We start from the raw sequence: 16600 nt of genomic DNA on the forward strand, positions 1-16600 counted from the left end.
TAGGCAAGTGTTCTACCAACTGAGGTACGTGCCCAGCTTCTCCCATGTAGTTGAATATGATACTGATATGCTTAGAAACATTCTTTTCTTTTTGGAGGGGGTTTAAGGTTCAGTCTCACTCTGGCCCAGGCTGACCTGGAATTCCCTATGTAGTCTCAGAGTGGCCTTGAACTCACAGCAGTCCTCACATCTCTGCCATTCAAGTGCTGGGATTAAAGCATATGCCACCAATTAAACATTCTTTAATTACAAAAAAATTCTTCAACAGGTATAAAAAGATGTTTTCATTCTCAACTCTGTTTCTAGCCACCTTGGTCTCTTCTGTTTCTAGTTTGTGTAATCAGAACTTTTTGCATTTGCTGGGTATGGTGGTGCATGCCTTTAATCCCAGCCCTCGGGAGGCAGAGGTAGGAGGATCTCTGTGAGTTTGAAGCCAGCCTGGGACTACAGAGTGAGTTCCAGGTCAGCCTGGGCTAGAGAGAGACCCTATCTCAGAAAAAAAGTCTCAGTCTAGCCCAGCTTGGCCTCAAACTCATTGCAGTCCAACTACCTCAGGCTCCCAGAGTGCTGGGTCTAAAGGCGCGCCACCATGTGCAGCTTTCTACGTCTTACTTGTTCAGTACTGGTTTCTTTGTTCTGTGTTGTTCCTGTGTATTCTTTGTTTGGTCTTGAACTCATGGCGATCCTCCTACCTTTGCCTCCCAAGTGCTGGGATTAAAGGCGTGCGCCACCACACCCAGCCCCGCGTGTATTCTTTGTCATGAAACAATAGTTCAGTACATGCTCAGGGGAACAGTGTAGGTGAGGGGCAGCACTGAGGGTGGGGGGTGGAGGAAAGAGGATCTGGCTGGAGTGGAATGGAGGAGGCCTAGTGGAGATGAAGCTGGGATCTAGAGGGACAATGGATGAGTCTCTGAGAGGCTGTGAATGCCATAGAACACCCTGTGTTGTATCCTGACCCATGCAGGTGGAGGTGCAGTGTCTGCTGCTGCTGGAGGTGCTGGGCGGCTCCCACAAGCATGCTGTGGATGGTGCTGTGAAAAAACTCACTAAGCTGTGGAAAGAGGTGATGGGCGCTACTGGGAGGTGGTGGCTGGTGCTCTAATGTGCCCCGCTGCCCTCTGACCCCCTGTCATCTTCTACTTCTTCAGAACCCTGGGCTGGTGGAGCAGTACTTGTCAGCCATTCTCAGCCTGGAACCCAACCAGAGCTATGCTGGCATGCTGGGGCTGCTGGTGCAGTTCTGCACGAGCCACAAGGAGATGGACGTGGTCAATCGGCACAAGGCAAGCACCCAGTGTGGTGACAGTGGGTTTGCTGCTGGAGGAAGGCAGTGGGAACTTGCTTTGCCTTTGTGGTCTGAAGTTCTTTCTTGGAAATCCTGGTGTAGTTATGATGTAGGATGGTGGGTTTGTTTATTCATGAAGGCATTTATTCATCTCTATCAGGCAGCTCCTATGTACTGAGCGCTGTGCCTGTGATCCCTGTGGAACTGAGTCAGAAGAGATATTAGACAGTCAGCCAGCCACTTAGTTTTAACTGAGTAAGTGCTATGAAGGAAAAGTGCAAGAAGGTGTACCTGACTTAGTCTGTGGGTCATGAAGGACTGAGGGGAGGAGAGGAGTTAGCGTGTGAGGTGGTGTGAGAATGCATGTAGGGCAGAGGAGGCGAGAAGAGCTGGTGGTGGGAATGCATGAGAGAAGTGTCAGATACAGTTGGCAGGACCCGAAACTATGCCAAGGGCTTTGTCATGGAAACCTGTGGAAGACTTAAATTCTTTTACTTTGTTTATTTGAGAGATAGAAAGAAGGGGAGGGAGAGAGAGAGAGAAGAGAGAAAGAATATGAATATGGATGTGCCAGGGCCTTAAGCCACTGTAAATGAACTCCAGATACATGTGCCACCTTGTGTAGCTGCCTTATGTGGATCTTGGGGAATAGAACCTGGGTCCTTTGGCTTCATAGGCAGACACCTTAACTGCTAAGCCATCTCTCCAGCCTCAGATTTTTAAATTTTAAATGTGCTATTATAATCAATGGGACCTCTGTGCTTAACATAGAGATTTTGAGGCATTGGTTTTTAGGGTTTTTTTTTTTTTTGAGATGGGGTCACTTTAGCCCAGGCTGACCTGAAATTCACTATGTAATCTCAGGGTGGCTTTGAACTTGTGATCCTCCTAGCTCTGCCTCCCAAGTGCTAGAATTAAAGTTGTGTGCCACCATGCCCAGCAGTTTTTGGGTTTGGAGGCTCCGACAGCTGGCCTGTGATCACCTTGGAAGGTCCGGGTCTAGCCAGGTCTCTGTGTCCTCTAGAGTGCACTGCTGGATTTCTATGTGAAGAATGTGCTGATAAGCAAAGCGAAGCCTCCAAAGTACTTGCTGGTGAGTGGACGGAAAGCTCACCCTCACCCCAGCCAGATCCCACTTGAAATTCTGAGCCTGCACTGCCCTTTACTCTTGTCTGTTCCTGGATGGGGTACTGCCTGACTCCCCCCTTTCTCTCTCTCTGTAGGATAATTGTGCCCCTTTGCTTCGGTTCATGTCCCATTCGGAGTTTAAGGATCTGATTCTGCCTACCATTCAGAAGTCCTTGCTGCGGAGCCCAGAGAATGTTATTGAGAGTGGGTTCCTGCTGTGTGCATGGGGTGGGGAGGGGACGAGCTGACTGAGCCTCCGTTCCCGATACTTGGCATCAGGGTGCACTTTGTGTTGTAGTAGTCACATGTATTGGCTATTACATGGTAGGGACCATGGGAGAAATCAGGAGCCCTTTTCTAAATTATGTTGAAAGTCATGGGCTTTCTTAAGAGTATGCGTGTAATTGTGTGGGTTGGAGAACGTTCTGGAGACCATTCATGTTAAGAGCCTCTTCTCTAAACAGTCTGGTGTGAAGGCCACACTTGAACCAAAGAGTATGAGGGCTAAGCCTGTCCCTGCTTATCTTGGTCATAAGTGTTGGCTCAAGGATGTAACACCCTTGTAACTTTCTAGGGGTGAAGGGTAGCCGTCTGAACATGTGGATGAATAACAGGGCGGATAGTATGTGCTTAGGAATGGGATGAAAATGAGCATTGGTTCTCAAGGCTGATAATGTGATAATTATTTTCTGTTTCTTTAGCCATCTCTAGTCTGCTGGCATCAGTGACACTTGATCTCAGCCAATATGCCCTGGACATTGTAAAAGGCTTGGCTAGTGAGTATGGCAACCCCTCTGTAGTCCCTTGATGTCCTTTGAGGTTTGGTTGTACTTGTCACAATTCATATTAAAAGGGGGTTAGCTAGAGAGATGGATTAACAGTTAAGACACTTGCCTGCAAAGCCTAAAGTCTCAGGTTCGATTCCCTAGTACACACATAAGCCAGATGCACAAGGTGGCACATGTGTCTGGAGTTCATTTGCAGTGGTTTGAGACCCTGATGCACCCATTCTCCCTCTCAAATAAATAAAAATAAGAAAAATACATATTAAAAAATATAAATTGAGGGTTGGAGAGATGGCACAGCAGTTTAGGTGCTTTCTTGCAAAGCCTAATGGCCTGAGTTCAGTCCCCCGTACCCACTTAAAGCTAGATGCACAAAGTGGCACATGTATTTGGAGTTTATTTGCATTGGCAGGAGGCCCTGGTGCGCCCTTCTCTCCTTCCCTCCCTCCCTCTTCCCTTTCTTTTTCTTTCTTCCTCCTTCCTCTTTTTTTTCTCTCTTTCTGCCTCTTTCTCAAATAAATATTTTAAAAGGGGCAGGGGGAGGCTAGGGGACAGCTCAGGGTAGAAACAAGGTTTTAACCTTACCTACATGGGCAGACAGTTTCTTTTTTGAAGTCCTTATAAGAATAGAACCAGGAATGGGGCCATAGGAAAGAGGACTGGTGTCTGCATACTCAGCTGTTGGTAACCCTGAGCTCTGCTCTTTGTGTCCAGATCAGCTGAAATCCAACAGTCCCCGCCTGATGGATGAAGCTGTGCTGGCCCTGCGCAACCTGGCCCGCCAGTGCAGTGACTCCACAGCCACAGAGGCCCTCACCAAGCATCTGTTTGCAATCCTGGGAGGTAAGCAGGCCTTCTTGGCCTCAGCCTTCCCCTGGAGCCCTGATCTGACAAGAAGTTGATTCTGAATCTGCTCGTGGTGATGCTGTGTGGCCACGGATCATGTCCCTGTGTGCGTGGACAAGTACACACAAGGCAGTGGAGATGGGATGATGTTTGCATTGCTTTCTTTATTTCCTTCCTTCCTTCCCTCCAATTCTTTTTTCCTTCCTCTCTTTTCCCTCCCTCTTTCTTCCCTTCCTTCCTTCTTCCTCTTTTTTTTCTTTTCTTTTTTTTTTCAAGGTAGGGTATCACTGTAGCCCAGGCTGACCTAGAACTCACTATGTAGTCTCAGGGTGGCCTTGAACTCATGGCAATCCTCTTACCTCTGCCTCTGGAGTGCTGGGATTAAAGGCATGCGCCACCACACCTGGTGCAGTTTTGTTTTTAAGTGTGTGTGCTTTTGTATGAATGCCAGAAAAGAAAAGTATACTAAGATGTTGGAAATACTTTTGAGTAGTGGGACCATGGGTGATTTAAAATATTTGTCTTCTCAGATTATCTGTAAGAATACAGTACTTTTTTAAGTCAGAAAACAAAAGCTGGCTGGCGGGGCGGTGCACACCTTTAATCTCAGCACTCAGGAGGCAGAGGTAGGAGGATTGCTGTGAGTTTGAGGCCAGCATGGGACTACAGTGAATGTTCCAGGTCAGCTTGGGCTAGAGTGAGACCCTTCCTTGAAAAAAAAAAACAAAAACAAAAAACTTCCCAAAAGCTGGTGGTGTTCTTTTCAATCCAACATCACCCCAGAAAGGCTACCTGTTGAGTCTACATGCACCATGTGTCACCCCGTGGCTGCATAGGAACTTGAACCTTTGCTTCCTTCCTCTCAGGCTCAGAGGGAAAGCTAACCATTGTAGCCCAGAAGATGAGCGTCCTCTCAGGTAGGGGATTTCTCCCACGTCGTGGCATTGCGATGTAGTAATGGGGGAGGTTTAACATAACTCTCAGGTAAGGCTAGTTCTTCTTTGAACCCTGACCTCTCTGACAGTGTTGGCTGTGCCAGCCTGCCTCCCAGGACTCTACTGCCTGCCTGCGTGGCAAGAGGCCTGGCTTCTATAAAAGGCAAGACTATGAAGGAGAATTGAAGGAGGGTCAGTAATGGCCAGGGGAGAGGCACGGCTGCCGGGGGACCCGACGAGGTCTGTGACCTGGAGTGCCGTGGTGGCAGTGGCAGGAAGATGCGCCTGCTCGGCTGTGCAGCTGAAGGGCCAATCAGGGAATCTGCCTTTCAGGGATTGGGAGCATCAGTCATCATGTGGTATCTGGGCCTTCTGGTCAAGTCCTGAATGGAGCTGTGGCTGAGCTCTTCATCCCGTTCCTTCAGCAGGAAGGTAATTCTTTGCAGCACGGGCGTGTGCAGTCCAGACCCATTCTTGACTGGGTTTTCACAGTGGGAGCCTCCCAGCAATCCCTTGCTGAAGTCACACCTCCACCCCTGTGCGTTAGCAGGGCTGGGAGTTGTCTGCCAGGTCACCGCTTCCTCCCTGGGTCTCCGCTTGCTCTCTGGCACTGTTTGCAGTGGTCTGATGGGTTATAAGATGTCAGACCGACTGGACTTATGCCACTTGTTCTAGTGCATGAAGGCACTTTGGTACACGCCGTCTCCATCCTGGCTCTCTGGTGTAACCGGTTCACTACAGAAGTGCCCAAGAAGCTTACTGACTGGTTCAAGAAAGCTTTCAGCCTTAAAACTTCCACCTCTGCAGTGAGGCATGCCTACCTGCAGTGCATGCTGGCCTCCTTCCGAGGTAAGATGCCTCCTGTGGGTCTCAGGCCTGCTTGCAGTGTGACTGAGCTGGCTGTCACCATCCTGTGCTACCCCTCCCCCCAGGTAGGGTCTCACTCTAGTCCAGGTTGACCTGGAATTCACTTTGTGGTCTCAGGCTAGCTTCGAACTCATGGTGATCCTCCTACCATAGTCTCCCAAGTGCTGGGATTAAAGGCATGTGCCACCATGCCCGGCTACTTTCCCTTTTGATTCACTTTCGCATCATGTCATTTCCTTCTGAGCCCTTGAACCTCTTATTGGCTATCAGTCAGAGGCCTGGGAAGATGGCTCAGTAAAATGCTTGCTGTGTGTTTTATTTATACTCACATAGAAGTCTAATCATTTGTAGCTAGGATCCACATATGAGAGAGAACATGTGATATTTGACGTTCTGGGCCTGGTTACCTCACTAAGTATCATCCTTTCCAGATCCATCCATTTTCTTATAAATTTAATAATTTCATATTTATTATTTGAGAACAAGACAGATAGAGAATGGGCATGCCAGGGTTTCTAGCCACTGCAAATGAGCTCCAGATGCATGTGCCGCCCTGTGCATCTGGTTTATGTGAGTCCTGAGGAGTTGAACCTGGTCCTTAGCCATCAAACCTGGCTCCTTAGACTTTGTAGGCAAACACCTTAACTGCTAAGCCATCCAGCCCCTTAAGTAATCTTGTTACCCCTGAAGGTCAGGATTGCCTGTAAGATGCTTGTCCTTGCCCACAGGTGACACCCTACTGCAGGCCTTGGACTTTCTGCCCTTGCTCATGCAGACGGTAGAGAAGGCGGCCTCACAGAGCACTCAGGTTCCTGTGGTCACTGAAGGGGTTGCTGCAGCCTTGCTACTCTGCAAGCTTTCAGTGGCTGACTCACAGGCCGGTAAGTCTGTTCAGAATGCCAGGCGGCCAGGACCCCTTCAGAGTCCGTGGTAGGAGTGCCTTGATGTTTAGCGTCATCCTGTCAGCTGCTCGTTCTCTGTAGGGATGAGCTTCAGGGCGGCATTGGGGAGGCAGCTTGGGGTCTGTTACTCTCCTCGGCTCTGCTGGTGCTATAGTGCTCTGCGGAGTGATGCCTGGACTGAGTTGAATATGTGCTTGGAGTTTGTGCCTTAATTACTTATCTATTCATAGCATACAAAATTCAGAAAGCTTACAATATGAAAATTTTCTTCTTTTTTTAATTTTTAAAAATTTTTATTTATTTATTTATTTGAGAGCGACAGACACAGAGAGAAAGACAGATAGAGGGGGAGAGAGAGAATGGGCGCGCCAGGGCTTCCAGCCTCTGCAAATGAGCTCCAGACGCGTGCGCCCCCTTGTGCATCTGGCTAACGTGGGACCTGGGGAACCGAGCCTCGAACCGGGGTCCTTAAGCTTCACAGGCAAGCGCTTAACCGCTAAGCCATCTCTCTAGCCTGAAAATTTTCTTCTTAAAACTCTCTTATAGCCACTAAATTTCCTTTGAGCAGTATTACCAGTTTTTAAAAATATTTTTTATTTGCAGTCAGAAAGAGAGAGGAGAGAGACAGAAAGGATGAGCCAAGGCCTCCAGCAAATGAACTCTAGACCACTTTGTGAGTCTGGCTTTATGTGGTTACTGGGGGATTAAACCCAGGTCATTAGACTTTGTAGGAAAGGACCTTAACCGCTGAATCATCTCCCCAGCCCATATTGCCAGTTTTGTATCCAAATACAGTCAATATGTAACAAAATGTGTCAAGTAGCATACTATATATACCATACAACAGACCAAATATATTTTGGAAACAGTTTCAAATTAGTATGACTGAAAGAGCTTTCTCATTTTTTTTTTCTTTTGAGGTTAGGTCTCACTCTAGCCCAGATTGACCTGGAATTCACTGCATAGTCTCAGGGTTGCCTTGAATTTACAGCGATCCTTCTACCTCTGTCTCCCGAGTGCTGGGATTATAGGTGTGCACCGCCATGCCTGGCTTTTCTCACTCTTTTCTGTGGTGACCTAGAATTCTACACTTTCTTTCATCTATCTCTGTGTTAGCTTTTTGTCATTTTGACAAAACACCCTAGAAATTCCACCAAATGGAGGAAAGGCATATTGTGGCCCAGTTTCAGAGCTTTCAGTCCATGAGTTGTCTGCCATCAAGATATCATGGCGGGGAGTGTGAGGAAGCTGTGTTGCTCGCCATGGTGGCTGGGAAGCAAAGAAGAGAGGGAGGGGAAGAGCTCAGGTCCCAATATCTCTTTCAAGGACATGTACCAAATGACCGCACTTCCTTCCACTAGGCCCCCTGTCCTGGAGCTTCACCACCTGCTATAGCATCCTGGGCTAGGGACCAAGTCTTTAAGGCGTGCTATGGATGTAAGCGATGGCAGTTCCTCTCTGCCCGCGCATACTCGCCTGAACTTGCTCCTGTGGGGTGGGCTGTAGTCCAGCTCTGTGCAGCCGCACATGTACGGTCTTGTGTGCATGCATGGTCCTGGACTGCAGAGGTGACCTTGGCCTCGCTTCAGCAAATTGCAGGCCACCTAGTCGATGGTAGGGGCAAGGAGACCTGTGGTCTGACATAATGTGTGTCACTAGAGCACTTTGGAAGGAGAGAGAACCTTTCATTTGGGGGTGGGCTATTGGGAAAGGCTTCATGAAGGAGGAAGCATCTGAGCTAAGCCCTGGGGGCCCAGAAGGATTCCACTGTCACGAGGGAATGGTCCCAGTCAGGAAGGGGAGCAAGGGCTGAATGTGAGAACCTCGGGTATTCCCACCTGGGTCCTTGGGTAGGTGGGCATTTCAGAGAAGCCACAGGGCTTGTGCAGGCAGCAGGGAACCACAGGAGAATTTCACACTGGAAGCGAGGCCAGGAGGACTGACCTTTGTTTCCAGAGCAGGAGAATTGTGAGCCTAGGAATGTCTCCGGATTAGTCCTTCATGGAGACTGCCCAGCAGCTTTGGCATGAGGGGACTTAGCCTTGGGGAGTTAGGGTGCACTGCATCATGGGCTTCTCACAGTAATTCTTTTTTTTTTTTTGGTTTTTCGAGGTAGGGTCTCACTGTGGTCCAGGCTGACCTGGAATTAACTCTGTCATCTCAGGGTGGCCTTGAACTCATGGCAATCCTCCTACCTCTGCCTCCCGAGTGCTGGGATTAAAGGCGTGCGCCACCACGCCCGGCTTTTTTTTTTTTTTTTTTTGGTTTCACAGTAATTCTTGACATTTTTCTTGCAGAGACCAAACTCAGCGGGTTTTGGCAGCTGGTCATGGATGAGAAGAAGCAGGTTTTCACTTCGGAGAAATTCCTGCTTATGGCTTCAGAGGATGGTGAGTTGCATGGAGATGTCTCTTGACAGGTCTTCACGGAAGACCTGGCCCTGGACACCTGTTTGGCCAGCAGCTTGGCTGTTGTTGAAGTGAATTCATTCCTGCACATGTGTTAGGCTGAGGAAGAGAGGGGACCTGGGTGCGCTGTGGAGACAGTGGTGATGCTCGTGGAGCTGTGATACTAGCTGTAATTATAGCTGATTAGGTAATTGGTGCTGTCTCAGGCTTTCTTATGTTAAGAGGAGCTGAAAGTGCTGGCTGCATGCGGCAGGCTGTGCTCCTCCACCAGGAGACACAACAGCTACTGGTTTCTATCCTGGCAGAAAAGAACAGTTGATCTCTAAATGTGTATGTGAAATTCTAGGTTGCCTTAGCAGAGTCTGCCGCTAATTAGTGACTTGAAAGTCTTTTGACTCACAAATCACAACATCCTATTAATGAACTACAACTGTTAGGAACTAAGTGGTTTAACTTTTTTTTTTTTAAAGTAGCTTTTAGTTAGAAACTACATTCATATATTTAAAAAATAAAAGATAAATAGACTTCAGTACTTGCCACTAAAATTTGCTCTCTAATTACTGAGTTCTGGCCATAGTCAGTGTTATCTCCTGCTTCTGAATTCTTGATAATATATATATTTACACACACAAATAAATGTCTTATACATCCTCTGCTTTTTTTGGGGTGAGAGTTGAGGTAGGGTTTTTGCTCTAGCCCATGCTGACCTGGAATTCACTATGTAACTCAGGGTGGCCTTGAATTTGCGGCAGTCCTCCTATCTGTGCCTCCCGGGTACTGGGATTAAAGGCGTGTGCTACCATGCCTGCTCCCCCTGCCCCCGCTCTCTTATTTATTTATTTATTTCTTAAAGGTAGGGTTTCAGTCTAGCTCAGGCTGACCTGGAATTCACAATGTAGTCTCAGGATGACCTTGAACTCACAGTGATCCTCCTACCTCTGCCTCCCAAGTGCTGGGATTAAAGGCATGTGCCATCACACCTAGCTCTTTCTCTTTTTTTAAAAAACATAAATAGTAGCATGCCTACTGTAAGCACTGTGTTTCCCAGACCTGGAAATAGTACCTGTTCCGTAGGGCTACAGGTGCGAGTCACTGTACCCAATTTACAGTAATTTTTAAAAAGTTTTATTTATTTGCATATGTGTGTGTATGGTGTGTGAGTGTATGTGTGTACTAGGGTCAGGGTCACTTGCTGCAAACAAACTCTAGCCACTTTGCACTGGTCTTTACATGACTGCTGGGAAATTGACCCCACGCTGGCAGACTTGACAAGCACAAGCAAGTGCCTGTTCTCCCTCCCTCCCTCCCTGTGTTTCGGGAGACAATTTCATTTTGTAACCCATGCTGGTTTTAAACTCATGACCCTCTTGTTTCATTCCTCAAGTGTTAGGATTACAGTAATTGTAATTTTTTAAAATTTATTTATTTATTTATTTGAGAACGACAGACACAGAGAGAAAGACAGATAGAGGGAGAGAGAATGGGCGCGCCAGGACTTCCAGTCTCTGCAAATGAATTCCAGACGCGTGCGCCCCCTTGTGCATCTGGCTAACGTGGGACCTGGGGAACCGAGCCTCGAACCGGGGTCCTTAGGCTTCACAGGCAAGTGCTTAACCGCTAAGCCATCTCTCCAGCCCTAATTGTAATTTTTTAAAGAATATTCTTTATGAGAGAGGGAGAGAGGAGAGAGACAAAGAGAATGGGAGTACACAAGGCACTCCAACCACTGCAAACAGACTCCAGACGCATGTGTCACCTTGTGTGCTATACTGGGGAATTGAAACCTGAGTCCTTGGGCTTCTCAGTCAAGTGTCTTAACCCCTAAGTCATCTCTCCAGCCTTGTCATTTTTAATTTATTTATTTGAGGGGGGAGGGAGAGAGAGAGAATGTGCACACCAGGGCTTCCAGCCGCTGCAAACGAACTCCAGATGCATGTGCCACCCTGTGCATCTGGCTTTCATGGGTCCTGGGTAATTGAACTGTGGTCCTTTGGCTTTGTAGGAAAGTGCCTTCTGTAACCGTGAAGGCCAGCCCCTCCTTTTTTGTTTTTTGTTTTTTTGAGTTAGGGTCTTGCTGTAGCCTACCAGCCCACGTTGACCTGGAATCTACTATGTAGTCTCAGGAAGTTCCTGAGTGCTGGGATTAAAGGCATGCCCGGCATTTAAAAATTTTTTTTTATAATTATCTCTGAGGTCAAGCCTATCTTTCTTTTTTCTTTATTATATATGTACATACTCAGTGTGTAAACAGCCATGTTGGTAGCATCATTAGCCTTCTCACTGTCCTCCCCCTTCCTCAGGGACCCTCCTCATTGGGGATTGTGGGCTGTGCATCAGTTATGGGAAAAAGGCAATCTCTCTGTGCATAATGTCCCAACTTGTGGCTCTAACAATCTTTCCACCCCCTCTTCTGCAAATTTCCCTGAGCCATGTTGGGTTCGTTTTAGGTCTACTTCAGTGATGAGGTCTTGGGAGCCTCTGTGTCTCTGGATCTTTGGTTTGGTAGGAATTGGGTGTTCTCTGTGTCTATCTCCTTCACCCTTGTGCTGATACCAGGTTCACCAAGAACACAGCACTCTTGCTCATTTCCCCAATTACTCTATGGTTTCCGCTGGGGCCCTGGTGAGGTGCGATAGGCTGATTGTCTTCTCAGGTCTGTGTCCATCTTCCCTGTGAGGTGAGGCATGGGTAAGTGGACTCCATCTTGACTGGAAGTCTTTTTTTTTTTTTTTAATATTTTTTGTTCATTTTTTATTTATTTATTTGAGAGCGACAGACACAGGGAGAAAGACAGATAGAGGGAGAGAGAGAGAGAATGGGCACGCCAGGGCTTCCAGCCACTGCAAATGAACTCCAGATGCATGCTTCCCCCCTTGTGCATCTGGCTAACGTGGGACCTGGGGAACCAAACCTTGAACCGGGGTCCTTAGGCTTCACAGGCAAGCGCTTAACCGCTAAGCCATCTCTCCAGCCCTTTTTTTTTTTTTCAATTTTTAAAAATTATTTATTTATTTATTTGAGAGCGACAGACACAGAGAGAAAGACAGATAGAGGGAGAGAGAGAGAATGGGCGCGCCTGGGCTGCCAGCCTCTGCAAATGAACTCCAGATGCATGTGCCCCCTTGTGCATCTGGCTAACGTGGGACCTGGGGAACCGAGCCTCGAACCGGGGTCCTTAGGCTTCACAGGCAAGCGCTTAACTGCTAAGCCATCTCTCCAGCCCTCCCGTTTTTTTAATTCCACTTATTTATTTGAGAAAGAGAGAGAGGCAGATAGAGAGAGGATGTGGGTCCTCAAGGGTCTCTAGCCACTGTAAATGAACTCCAGATGTGTGCTGCCTTATGCATCTGGCTTACATGGGTAGTACCTGGGTATTTGGGTAGTACATGGGTATTACATGGGTAATTGAACCTGGATCCCTAGGCTTCACAGGCACACACCTTAAATGCTAAGCCGTCTCTCCAGTACTGGTAATTTTAAGTTTTAATTATTATTATTTTCTAAAAAAATTATTTACTTGAGGGGGGGGGAGAGGCACAGATAGAGAGAGAATGGTTACACCAGGCCCCCCTGCCACTGCAAATGAACTCCAGATGCATACACCACCTTGTACATCTGGCTTATGTGGGTACTGGGAAATCGAGACTTGAACTGGGGTCCTTAGGCTTCACAGGCAGGTGCTTAACTGCTAAGCCATCTCTTCAGCCCCTTAATTTTAATTTTTTTTTAAAAAAGTCAGCTGGGTGTGGTGGTGTACACCTTTAGCTCTTGGGAGGCGAATTTCTGTGAGGCTAGCCTAAGGCTACATAGTGAATTTCAGGACAGCCTGGGCTAAAGCAAGACCCTACCTCGAAAAACAAACAAAATTAATGTTAAAAAAAATCTGTCTTTCTTACTTTAAAATATATGTCCATGCTGGGCGTGGTGGCGCACGCCTTTAATCCCAGCACTCAGGAGGCAGAGGTAGGAGGATTGCCATGAGTTCAAGGCCACCCTGAGATGACAGAGTTAATTCCAGGTCAGCCTGGACCAGAGTGAGACCCTACCTCGAAAAACAAAACAAAACAAAATATACATATATATATATATATATCCATAATACAGAAAAAGAAATAAAAATAAGCTGGGTTTGGTGGTGCACACCTTCAGTCCTAGCACTTGAAAGGCTAAGGTAGGAGCATCACCGTGAGTTTAAGGCCAGTTTGGGCTACAGAGTGAGTTCTAGGTTAGCTTGGACTAGAGTGAAACCCTGCCTCAAAAAACCAATTACCAGGATGGAGAGATGGAGTAGCGGCTAAGGCACTTGCCTGTGAAACCTAAGGACCGAGGTTCAATTCTCCAGGTCCCATGTAAACCAGGTGCACATGGTAGCACATATGTCTGGAGTTTGCAGTAGCTAGAGGCCCTGGCACACCCATTTTTCCCTCTTTCTCCCTCCCTCTCTGTCTCTAATAAATACATAAAAATTAATCTTTAAAAAAAAACCCTCCCCAAAGAAAAGGATTTAAAAATGGACTAAAACCTCATTTCCAGTAATACATGTATATTTTGGTGTTAATGTTCTAGTTCATTTCAGTTCATTTTTGGATGAGGGAGGATATGTATAGGATGTGTGTATATATATATATGTGTGTGTGTGTGTGTGTGTGTGTGTGTGTGTGTGTGTGTGTGTGTGTGTAATTTTTTTTTTGTTTTTGAGAGAGAGAGGGAATGGGCATGCCAGGGCCTCCAGCCATTGCAAATGAACTCCAGGTGCATGCACCCCTTGTGCTTGTGCATCTGGCTTACATGAGTCCTGGAGAGTTGAACTGGGATCCTATGGCTTTGCAGGCAAGCGCCTTAACCGCTAAGCCATCTCTCCAGCCCATGCATAGCTGTTTTCTAAACACTTGCACTGCTTCTTTCCCTCACAGCCCTGTGTACTGTGTTGCATTTGACGGAGAGGCTTCTTTTGGACCACCCGCATAGACTGACCAGCAGCAGAGTTCAGTACGTGAGGCTCACTTATCTTGTCCTATGAGCCAAATAAGGCCCGTCCTGGCCCAGCGTGAGGCATGGGGTGTGTGACAGGTTTCCCTGTGGAAAGCCCTGTTCCCGGCTTCCCCAGGACCCTCTATCCCTGTGCTTCCAGGCAGTACTATCGCGTCCTGGTGGCCGTGCTCCTGAGCCGCACCTGGCATGTGCGCAGGCAGGCTCAGCAGACAGTCCGGAAGCTGCTGTCTTCCCTCGGGGGTTTTAAGCTGGCCTACGGCCTCCTGGAGGAGCTGAAGACTGTCCTCAGTTCTCACAAGGTGAGAGCATCTGGGCTCTGGAACTGGGTCTCTCAGACCTTAACCAACCTGCCTGGGGTTTTAGCTGGAATGTGGACTGTTCACTCACTCAGACTTGATGACTCCAGAACCTTGTCTTGCCCTCAAGTTTTGGTAACATTTTTCATGTAATTCCTTACCCTGTCAGAGATTTCCTTTTCCATGCCTTTTGACATGTAGCTAGGTTTTCCTCTTTGGGGATTCCTCTTTGTTGTTTGTTATCTCTCTCGGATAAACACACAGGGGTGTGTGTGTGTATACACACATATATATGTATATATACACACACACATACATACATACATACATATATATATATGTTTGAGAGAAGAAAGAGGCACAGAGGCGGAGGGGAGAATGGGCACGCCAGGGTTTCCAGCCACTGCAAACTCCATATGCATGCACCACGTTGTGTATCTGGCTTACATGGGTCCTGAGGAATTGAACTAAGATCCTTTAGCTTTGCAGGCAAGCGCTTTAACTGCTAAGCCATCTCTCCAGCCCATATGTATATTTTTTTGAGGTAAGGTGTCACTGTAGCCCAGGCTGACCTGGAATTCAGTAAGTAGTCTCAGGGTGGCCTCGAACTCAAAACAATCCTCCTATCTTTACCTCTTTAAGTGCTGGGATTAAAGACCTGCACCACCAACACCTGGCCACTGCCCATTCTCCCTTTTGTTTTTTACAGTAGCTTATAAGGCAGATAGGGCTTATTGTCCTCCTTATTTATTTATATATTTAAACATTTTTTTTTATTATTTATTTGAGAGAAAGAGAATAGACACACCAGGGCCTCTAGTCACTGTAAAAAAAATTCTAGATGTATTCAGATGCACCTTGTGTATCTGGCTTACGTGGATACTGGGGAATGGAACCTGGGTCTCTAGGGTTTGCAGGCAACTGCTTTAACCACTTGGCCATCCCTCCAGCCCTCCTCATAAGGTTTTTAGCTGGGCAGTCACAGGTGCTTTCTCCTTTCAGGCATGTCTTGCAGCCTATGGGTCCCCAGGGCAGGAAACTGGGCATCAGGCTCCACTCCCTCAGGGAACCCAGATAATAGCATGAGAAAAATGTACTGCCCCTGCATGTTGTCATGTGTGTGCCACCCCTGCCCAGGGCTGTGAGCAGTGGGCACTCGTGTATTGTCTCTATACAGGTGCTGCCCTTAGAGGCTCTGGTCACTGATGCTGGGGAGTTGACTGAGACGGGCAAGGCCTATGTGCCTCCAAGGGTACTGCAGGAGGCTCTGTGTGTCATCTCCGGGGTGCCGGGGCTCAAGGGTGATGGCCCTAGCACTGAACAGCTGGCCCAGGAGATGCTGATCATTTCCCACCACCCCTCCTTAGGTGGGTGGCCGTGGTGGGGATGGGAGAGGTGGTGCTCTGTTGGGCAGAGTTAGAGTAGGTTGGGCAGAAGGCTCCAAGGAGTCCCTCTCCTTCAGTGGCAGTGCAGTCTGGACTCTGGCCAGCACTTCTCACCAGGATGAAGATTGACCCTGAAGCCTTCATCACCAGGCATCTGGATCAGATTATCCCCAGTATCACCACGCAGAGTCCCCTGAACCAGGTAATGGTCCATGAGCCAGTTTTGACCTCAGGTCAGGGCGAGGGGAAGTCCTCTCACAGGGTGTAAGGAGAGAGGGTTCAGCCGGGGCGTGGTGGCACACGCCTTTAATCCCAGCACTTGGGAGGCAGAGGGAGGAGGATCACCATGAGTTCAAGGCCGCCCTGAGACTACATAATGAATTCCAGGTCAGCCTGGGCTAGAGCGACCCTACCTTGAAAAACCAAAAAAAAAAAAAAAAAAAAAAAAAGAAGAAAGGGTTCGAAGGAGGAATGGTGAAATATAGGAGTAGACCCTTGCTTGTAATGGACAGAAGTGCAAACTGGTTTAAGCACAGAGGGGAATTTAGGGTCTCATTTCCCCGCAGAGTCCAAGGATGTAACTAGTTGTGCTGATGGGGCTCCAGGGATTCAGCTAGGTCCTTGGAACAGCACGGGTGATGTCTTCCTTCCTGTACTCTGTCTGGTCTGTGGGTCATCTATTTCTGTTTACCACTATGGGCTACACCATCCATCTTTTTAGTGCAGAGAGCTGCTGGAGTTCCAGGCTCACACTTTGTCCTGCCATTA

At 47.8% G+C, this 16600-nt stretch overlaps 1 protein-coding gene across 2 annotated transcripts in view; it reads left to right on the top strand.

Moving 5' to 3' along the window:
• The window catches only part of Gcn1 (GCN1 activator of EIF2AK4), a 72040-nt gene that overhangs the window by 12545 nt on the left and 42895 nt on the right, over nucleotides 1–16600 (top strand). For both annotated transcript variants that reach the window (XM_004664139.2, XM_045132002.1), the window contains exons 6-20: nucleotides 968–1066; nucleotides 1152–1286; nucleotides 2313–2381; nucleotides 2512–2620; nucleotides 3118–3192; nucleotides 3916–4044; nucleotides 4914–4964; nucleotides 5316–5414; nucleotides 5658–5831; nucleotides 6578–6730; nucleotides 9049–9141; nucleotides 14073–14148; nucleotides 14291–14450; nucleotides 15625–15814; nucleotides 15910–16034. In XM_004664139.2, coding sequence (XP_004664196.2) covers nucleotides 968–1066; nucleotides 1152–1286; nucleotides 2313–2381; nucleotides 2512–2620; nucleotides 3118–3192; nucleotides 3916–4044; nucleotides 4914–4964; nucleotides 5316–5414; nucleotides 5658–5831; nucleotides 6578–6730; nucleotides 9049–9141; nucleotides 14073–14148; nucleotides 14291–14450; nucleotides 15625–15814; nucleotides 15910–16034 — 1737 coding nt within the window. The remainder of the gene's footprint in view (nucleotides 1–967; nucleotides 1067–1151; nucleotides 1287–2312; nucleotides 2382–2511; nucleotides 2621–3117; nucleotides 3193–3915; nucleotides 4045–4913; nucleotides 4965–5315; nucleotides 5415–5657; nucleotides 5832–6577; nucleotides 6731–9048; nucleotides 9142–14072; nucleotides 14149–14290; nucleotides 14451–15624; nucleotides 15815–15909; nucleotides 16035–16600) is intronic.

Source organism: Jaculus jaculus, chromosome 13 (genome assembly GCF_020740685.1).
Source record: "Jaculus jaculus isolate mJacJac1 chromosome 13, mJacJac1.mat.Y.cur, whole genome shotgun sequence".
Lineage (NCBI taxonomy): Eukaryota > Metazoa > Chordata > Mammalia > Rodentia > Dipodidae > Jaculus > Jaculus jaculus.